Genomic DNA, 9,056 nt, shown 5'->3' with positions numbered 1-9,056 from the left:
GATGAACTTGTACCAAAATGATGGAAAGAGAAAAGTATGGAGGGGAAAAAAGGAACGGCTCAGCGTAACACATCGGTCAAACATGGTGGACGCAATAAATTAAGAGTGTTTATTGATGGTATGACTGCTGATTGAAACAGCAGGATGAACTGTGATGTGCACAGGACTACAGACTCTGCTCAGATTGAGACAAATGTTGTAAAACTGATCAGATAGTGCTTTACAGTGTAAATGCTCGTAAGACAAAGGAGCTGATAGTGGACTTCAGCACTAAGCAGGAGAGGAACTACCAGACCCCCGTCATCAACGAGTGCCCAGTGGAGAGAGTGGACAGCTTCAAATACCTCGGAGTTCACATCACGCAGGACCTAACATGGTCCTGTCACATCAACACCGTGGTGAAAAAGGCCCGTCAGCGTCTCTACCACCTCAGACGCTTGAGAGACTTCCAACTGCCCTCCAAGGTGCTCAGGAACTTTTACTCGTGCACCATAGAGAGCATCCTGACGGGAAACATCTTAACCTGGTTCGGGAACAGCACCATGCAGGACAGACGAGCTCTACAGAGGGTTGTGCGATCAGCTGAGCGCACCATCCGCTCCGAGCTCCCTGACCTGCACTCAATCTACAGCAGGCGGTGCTGGACCAAGGCCAGGAAGATCGTGAAGGACCTCAGCCATCCCAACAACAGACTGTTCTCTCTGTTGAGGTCAGGAAAGCGATTCCGCTCCCTGAAGACCAACACAGAGAGACTGAGGAGGAGCTTCTTCCCGCAGGCGATACGGTCTCTCAATCACACCACCACACAGTCCTGACCCACACATATAGTTCTTACACACACACTGGACTTTCTGGACATTGTTTTCACTTCATCACTTAATCACTTCAAGCATATTTGCACTGCACAAGACATAATGTGGATTGCACAACACTGGTCACTACATTCTTCACTTCCAGTTAATACTTGTACAGCTGCTGTTATTGTGTATATATTTATTTATATTTCTTCATACATTCTTATATAGTTCTATATTGTGTATTTTGTTGTACAGTTATTTTATTTTCAACTTTAATTTATATATTTTATCTTATTCTCCCAGTTAAATTTACCCTTCATTCTAATTTGTGTTGTACAGTTATTTCATTTTTAACCTTAATTTATATTTTATTCCTTCCTAGTTAAATTTACCCTTTTTAACTGTTCATATTTATTTCCTATCTTATTCATAGCCTTTTCCTTTTTTGTTTTCTTTAGGTCACGAGCAGTTGTCCAAGCATTTCACTACATATCGTACTGTGTATGACTGTGTACGTGACAAATAAAATTTGAATTTGAATTTGAATATGCTGACCCCAAGCATAATGCAAAAGAGTTTCTCAAGGAAAAGTAATGACATACTGTTCTTTTTTTTTATCTTTCTTTCTTTCTCTTATTTCAAATGATTAAAATTTCAACAAAACAAACACGGGAAACAGAAAACATGATAAAAACATTTTCAACAAAAGGATCTGTAACGCAAAAACAAAGGGTGTTCGAAAGGGAACTCAACCTTGTAATTAAAAAAAATTTATTTGTGTCTTCACGATACCAAATATTATGTATTATCCTTATTGCTTTGTTTTGCATTGTGCATATGTTTTGTAGAGGACTCTTGTAAGTGTTGCCCCAGATTTCAACACAGTACTTAAATATGGTAGTAGCAATGTGCAGTAAAGTGTGCAATCTTGTATTGTTCAGGACGTACCTTGTTTTTCCCAAAATCCCTGTGGTTTTTGAGATCTTGTTTCACAAGTGTTTGATTTATACTTTCCAACAAAGCTTGTAGTCCAAAGTTACACCAAGAAATCTCTTTTCAAATACTCTTTCATTGGATACTTTATCAATTTCCAGTCTCCAGTTATAAACATTTCTCGATTTCCAAACAACATAAATTTGGTTTTGGATGAATTTAAAGATAACTTTAAGTCTTTAAAGCCTTCCCCAGAAAAAAGAATGGTTGTATCATCTGCAAAAACAACAAACCTTAGTATGTTTGTAACTCTACAGATGTCATTGATATACGTAGTAAACAATTTGGGATCCAGCACTGAACCTTGTGGGACACCACAGGTAATATTCAAGAACACAGATTTTGACTGAGCAGTTTGTATGAATTGGCAAGATAACTTTTTAACCAGTTGTTTTTGTTTTTGTTTTTTACCCCTCTCACACTATATCTTTCCATTTCTGTAAGAATATTTTGTGGTCATCATATCAAAAGCCTTTTTCAGGTCAATAAATATCCTCACTTCATATTTTTTATTATCTATGTATTCAGTTATATTTTCCACTAACTTCATCATTGCCATAAATGTTGATCTAGCTGATCTAAAGATTAAAATAGTATTATTCTCAATAAGTTGTCAAGCCCTGCAAAAAAATAAAATAAAAATAGATGTCCAGTTATATTGGAGAACTGTCTAAGTAAGGAAACTGGGCTGTAATTTGTAAAATTATGGTTCTGGTGGTTGAGCGTGGTTAAGCCTAGGCCTCGTGGCAGAGCCTAAAGCCTTAGCCTGGGCCTGATGGCTAAGCCTGGTGAAGCCTGAACCTATAGCAGAGCCTGGACCTGGTAGGACCTGGTCCTGGTGGTTCGGCTTGGGGGAGCCTGGACCTATTGGCTGAGACGGTGGCGGAGCCTGGCCCTGGTGGCTGAGCCTGCATGGTTTCTGTTCAATGGGCAAGTCAGTCGCCTAATTTCAACCCTACAGACATGCTTTTTAGTTCTTAAAAATTAAATGGAGACAAATCCACAAACAAGCAGAAACTGGTGACATCCATGGTTTCTAGACTTGAGGCAGTCTTTGACTGCAAAGGATTTTCATCCAAGTATTAAAAACAATCCACACTGTAAACTTTTGTTAGTTTGTTCAATTAATTTGGATCCTCTGAAAATGTCTGCAATTCCTTGTATACAGTTAGCAGAATTTCTTTTTTATGTTACACGTCTTTGATTTAAAATGCACTGTGATGGTCTGCAGAGGTAACATTACAAAAAAATAAATAAAATAAAATAAGTGCATCATTATCCAACAAATGATGGTTCTGTCTGTAGTGTAAAGGGAGTTGCACAGTTGGCAACTAACTACATAGTTTGCTTTGGAACAGAAACGATTATATTTTATGTTAGATAATATGGTAACAAATAGGAAAACCTAAAGTTTAATTTGTGTCGAATTAGTTATTTTTAATACAGAAAAACAAACATAACTCATACTACGTGCGTCTCAACGTGTCCACAGTATTTCCACAGTAAACACTGGAGTCAGAATCTGTTATAAAATACAATTAAAAGTGAAGATAACGCATGGCTCAAGTATCTCGGGACGAACCACCCCATCTCTTCCCTCATACAGCCTGTTAACTTATGCTTCGGTTACGAAAGCAGACCTCACTTCTGATTGGCTGTTGCTGTAGAAACCCCCAGTCTCACTATAGTCGCTCCATTTTGCGGACCAATCAGAGGGGAAGTTCGGCCCCTCGACGTCAATCTCCTTTCCTCTCGGCCAATCGGAGTATCCGATATTACTATACTTCACCCGCTCGGCCACCTCTCGCTCAGGTAGACGGGACATACAGCGGAAAGGTAAGGGTTGAAGCTTGTTGTCGGCACTAATCAGGGCATTTAGCAACATTTTTAGCTTCTATAGAAAATACTTGTTTGTTATTTAGGCGTAAAAACAGCAGAATATAGTGCCACAAGTTCGGGCAAAAGCCTGTAGAAGATATTTAGGCCTCTGCTAGCTTGTTTACTGAGACGTAGTTAATGATTCATAAACTAATTTAATAAAGATTTTATTTATGCCACCTGCAGTTGACACACTGGTGCTTTTATGAGGTGTTATGTGTTAAGAGGTAGTAGGGTTTAAAATTGGAGAGCTGTTAGCTTGAATGCGTTTGTGAGATGGGAAAGTGTCAATACTTGTATTATTAGTTTCGTTATGCGTGTTTTTATTGATAAAAATAGTTACTCTCTGGCAGCTTTAAAGAAAACTTTAAAAAAAACGTCCTAAAGTTGATTGTCTGCTTACTGTAGGCAACAACTTCGTCAAAAAATGACAAAGAGATGTAGCCCAGTCAAATGACAAAATTTATGGTAAAGTGGCATTATTAAATGACTTAACATTGAAAATTATGTTTTTTTTAAATAGCTGTTCCTACTTTGAATACTTTACTTCTACTATTGTATTTGTTTTTTTCAGTTAATAATTATCCTTAACATTATGTCTGATTTTTGTCTTATATTTTTATTTTAAAACTTACACTGTGGTGTAGCATGACTATAGTGGAAATGTAATTTTGCATCGATTCTACTTATTTTTGTTCCTACAGATATAATTAAGAGCTGTGTTCCTGTCTTTCAGGCCTCTCTCCTGACCTGCAGCCAGCTTGCATTATCTTTCAGCATGGCGGTGAACGGCACTGCAAACATTTTGAGCTCTGCCTATCTTGCAGTCGAGTATGTCGATGCTGTTCTGCCAGAAAACCCATTCCAGCCCTCCCTGAAACACGCCTGGGGCTACATGCTGGACAACTACACCAAATTCCAGATTGCCACCTGGGGCTCGCTCATCGTCCACGAGTTAATCTATTTCCTGTTCTGCCTGCCCGGTTTTCTCTTCCAGTTCCTGCCTTTCATGCAAAAATACAAGATTCAGCAGGTTTTGTTTTTTTTTAAATTGTTGGATATTGATCTTGTTTTTTATTTGTTTGTTTGTTTGAAGATGGATGGTTTACGCATTCTCCTGATCCCCGGGAAGAGACACAAATCCCTTTGGATTTTTTTTTTTTTTTCAGGACAAGCCAGAGACGTGGGAGAAACAGTGGAGGTGTTTCAAGATGCTGCTTTTCAACCATTTCTGCATCCAGCTGCCTTTGATCTTTGGCACTTACTACTTCACTGAGTATTTCAACATTCCTTATGACTGGGACTCCATGCCACGCTGGTCAGTGCAGATCAATAATGCACACCTAAATGGATTAAAGTGACCTAGACATACAGTAGAGCGGTTTCACAACTGTCATATGAATTATGGGTCCTGTAATGCATTGCTATTAACCACAACTATAGGATTAAAAAAAAATGTATTGACATCATGTTAACACTGGTATTAACCCAACTTTATTTACCAAAGTGTGACCTTGAAATCAAATGTGGACTCCCTAAATACAATAATTATGGTTACAATGAGACTCTTTAAGACTCTAAAGAATTTTTTCGCTCTTGCACAGCAATAATTTATATAAAAATATACTTACATTTTATTATACATGACCTGATATGTTGATCTGCTTCTAAATAGAAAGGGAACATTTGAATATGCTTTATACATGTAACACAGTTGTTCCACATGTTGCTAATTGTCTGTCAGATCTGTCTGTTGGGATAATTTCAGTGTGCTTTTGTAAACTTCTCTTGGCCTTCTTCTCCAGGCCATATCTCCTGGCTCAGTGCTTGGGCTGTGCTGTTGTTGAGGATGCCTGGCACTATTTCCTTCATCGCATACTGCATCACCGCCGGATCTACAAGTACATCCACAAAGTCCACCATGATTTCACTGTGAGTAAAACAGATGAGTGATAAGATCAATAAACAAAGCTTTCTGCTGAGTCTGTTTATGGAAGAGTTACTTATTAAGCGTGTTTTAGCAGCTGTTTACAATTAAAAAACAAACAAACAAAAAAAACACTATGTGTACGTACAGTCAGCATGTCTCTCCACTGCCTCAGGCTCCGTTTGGCATGCAGGCAGAATACGCTCACCCCGCTGAGACGATCATCCTCGGGGCTGGCTTCTTCATTGGCATCATGATCTTCTGCAACCACGTGTTATTGCTCTGGGCCTGGGTCGCCTTCCGTCTGATGGAGACCATTGATGTTCACAGGTAGGACACAGTGGGCGCTTTCCTTTTCACTAAATAACTCCTCGCTCTGCTGAAAATCATTCCACAATCAAAGATGATCTTTCAGTCTCTTAAATGCAGCTCAAGGAAGCACATGAACCTTGCATCTCTCTCCTTCTCTCATTCTCTCCCTTCAACCCAATGAGATTTGTGGGAAAGATACAGGTGGGGGGAGTGAGGAGAGAAGTTGGAGGTTTTAATTTCTCTTTAAGCTGAACCTCTTGTCCAGAAACAGCCTTGTGCCAGATGGTTTATTATGGTGGCTGTAAATAGGACAATGTAGTTTGTTTTCACTCATTTTTATTTTACAGCTTCATCACTGAGCCCAATCAAACTGATTAAGCATACATCTTAACTTTAGTTTGTGGTGTGTCGAGGTCGTCCTCTAGAGGGCCACAGAGCTCATCAGATGTTCTGTTAAACAGTCTTCATTAACTCCTTTGTTAATACAGGACACATTATCACACATTTGTAGTGTAGAAATAGTACTTTTGACTATAATATTGTTTAATTAACTTTTTCTATGAAAACAATGTTTACTGTATAATAATAATAATCAAAATTACACATTTATTTGTATAGCGTCTTTTTAAGAAAAGGCTCAGGTCAAGATATTCAGAAAACTCAGGAAAAACAGTTTGATAAGTTTGATAACAATCAACATTAAACATTATAAATAATGAAGCAAATTAACAGTCAAAGTAAAGCAGATCATAAACATTTGCATCGTTACTGAACACTATAAAGTTCTGGGAAGACACAAAGCTCACAGTCTGCCGGTACATCACACATACATATAGACACACACACACGCGCACACACACACACACACAAAGGAAATATACACTTGACCACCTGCAGATATAGATTACACATTAGAAATTTAGAAATATGTAAAGGTTATGAGTTTTACAAAGACCCAAGGTTAGGGCCAATGTGAAGTGTTGAAATTTGACAAAATTAAAATGTGTAAAATGTACAGCATACTAAAACGGTTTAAAAGGAACATAACTAACATCATTATTCAGTATTGTGATGAACGTTTTGTGTGAAAATGCTTTAGATACAAAGTTCCCATATGTCTGGGACTGACATCAATTGGTTTAATCTTTCTTGCTTCTTCTTTTGTCATGATTCTATCAGAGGTTGCTGATGTTGTTGATTTAATTTGTTCATTTAAAGTGTCAATTATTTTAAAATCAGGGTTGGGTTCATAAGCTGAAGCTACGACATGCGCCCTTTCCACCTGTCAATTGATTTCTTCTTTTTATTATTTAATTTCTTGTGATATAAGTAAAATGATTCAAACTAATTAACCGATTAACCAAGTTTAAGTAGTCTCGTACAAATATTCTGTGCACTCTTCTAAAACTGAAAACATCAGCCTGAGGACAGAGCCAAGTTAAACCCATCTTTTCTTCAGTAACAGACTTTGAGAACCATTCTGCTTTCTGAAAAAGACAAATGTTTTTGTTTTAGAAGGATAGTTATCATCAAAGATTTTTACTCATTTGTGAAAGTTGGTCACTTTTTGGGTGACATTATGACATATCTTTTTTCCTCTTCTTATTTCTATTAGCGGTTACGACATTCCTTTGAACCCGCTCCACCTGATCCCGTTCTACGCCGGCGCTCGTTTCCACGACTTCCACCACATGAACTTTGTCGGGAACTACGCCTCCACCTTCACGTGGTGGGACAAACTGCTGAAGACAGACAGCCAGTACAACAGCTACATGCAGAAGCAGACAGATAAGAAGACGCAGTAAACTGCTCAAGCCTCCCTTCATGGACACACGCCTGTCCTGTCAGGTGGAGAAGAGGCAGTGAGCCGTACAGACAAAACCACGCAATTACTGCTGATTTTCATCTCTGTACACTTAATAAAACACATGCAAAAGGTGTTTTTAAAAAACGAGTCAGCACAGCTGTGGTTTGATTATGAATCAGACTGCGTGTTGGTTCGGTCTGCCTTCTTTGCCTTCTTAGAAAAGAAGAAATGTCAGCTGGCTGAATAAAAACCATCAAGTCCTCACTTCGATTTTTCTTTGTTATCAAAAGGCTTAAACTTAAATGCTTCTTTAACCCTCTGAATGTCTCAGCACTTTAGCACTTCCTCTAATTGATCTGATGCGGTCTTTCCTTCCTGTAGTTGAATCTGCACTTCGGTGGAAACTGTATAAACTCAATGCAGACTTTTGAAAACAAACCAGTCAGGCGTGTTTGATGCAAACTGTAAATTATTGATGAAAAGGGGATGTGTTCTAGGTCATTCAAGCCTGTAAAAATAATTAAATGCTGCTCTAATTTTATATAAAATAAAAAAATCTTTGGTGTTTTGTTTTTCTGTTTTTGTCAGAATAAAATATGTGAACAAATTTAAACAGGAGTTGTTGCTGTAGCAGTTTTGTTTTTCTGAATTTAGTCAGAGAAGAACATATGTGCCAGCGAGCTATAAATTTATCCATTACTGCTAAATTGACATTTTTTTAATATAGTGAGTGGAAACACTGACTAAGTGCTGCCATGCTTAGGCCCATTGTATGTGTCAAAGTAGCATTCCAGAGGCTTGCTGGGTGAAGATAGCATCTTCTCAAAAATGATAAGTGTTTTTCATTTTATTTGTCAGTGGTTTTAATGTTGTGGCCTTTCGGTGTACATGGAGTTGGTTCACTGCTGCACTGTGGACACACCCCCGCAGCTCCGTCCAGCGCACACAGGCAGCTGCATCAAGTGAGCCAACAGCAGCCAGGACCAAAGAGGAAGTGAGGCATTTTATGTGACCCGGGAAAAACTCAATACATAAAACTGGCAAATTCTAATTGTTAATGGCACACAAATAAATAAAAACACCTTTTCTTTTTACATTAATACCGCAGCTTTGGTGAACTGTGCTGCTCAACAGCCTAAGACCATGTCTGCATGTTTTGAAAAGTTGTTTTGAAAAATTAATAGATTACTTAAGTGTATAAAAAATTTTATAAATTAAATTTTATTTATATAACCCCAAATCACAACAACAGTCACCTCAAGGTACTTTATATTGTAAGGTAAAAGCCCTGTATGAGCAAGCACTTGACAACAGTGAGAAGGAAAAACTCCCTTTTAACAGG

General features: G+C 38.2%; 1 protein-coding gene across 1 annotated transcript; it reads left to right on the top strand.

The window, feature by feature from the left end:
• The first annotated feature begins 3,407 nt into the window (after positions 1 to 3,407).
• On the top strand, positions 3,408 to 8,332 carry msmo1 (methylsterol monooxygenase 1). The gene is made up of 6 exons (XM_086295325.1): positions 3,408 to 3,626; positions 4,405 to 4,701; positions 4,838 to 4,986; positions 5,474 to 5,600; positions 5,771 to 5,925; positions 7,523 to 8,332. Exons 1-6 carry the CDS (start codon positions 3,408 to 3,410, stop codon positions 7,710 to 7,712), a joined length of 1,137 nt encoding a protein of 378 aa, XP_086151451.1. The 3' UTR covers positions 7,713 to 8,332.
• The last annotated feature ends 724 nt before the right edge of the window (positions 8,333 to 9,056 follow it).

Source organism: Aulonocara sp. 'chitande type north' Nkhata Bay, linkage group LG6, assembly GCF_057382095.1.
Source record: "Aulonocara sp. 'chitande type north' Nkhata Bay isolate Kocher_YH1m ecotype deep benthic linkage group LG6, A_spYH_male_GT1.1, whole genome shotgun sequence".
NCBI lineage: Eukaryota > Metazoa > Chordata > Actinopteri > Cichliformes > Cichlidae > Aulonocara > Aulonocara sp. 'chitande type north' Nkhata Bay.
This window is presented reverse-complemented; position numbering and strand designations above follow the sequence as displayed.

Coding starts and splice junctions, on each gene's coding strand:
- msmo1 (XM_086295325.1), top strand. CDS start 3,408: ATGCTTCGGTTACGAAAGCAGACCTCACTTCTGATTGGCTGTTGCTGT. Junction 4,987..5,473: donor TGGGACTCCATGCCACGCTG/GTCAGTGCAGAT, acceptor CTTCTTCTCCAG/GCCATATCTCCTGGCTCAGT. Junction 5,926..7,522: donor GAGACCATTGATGTTCACAG/GTAGGACACAGT, acceptor TATTTCTATTAG/CGGTTACGACATTCCTTTGA.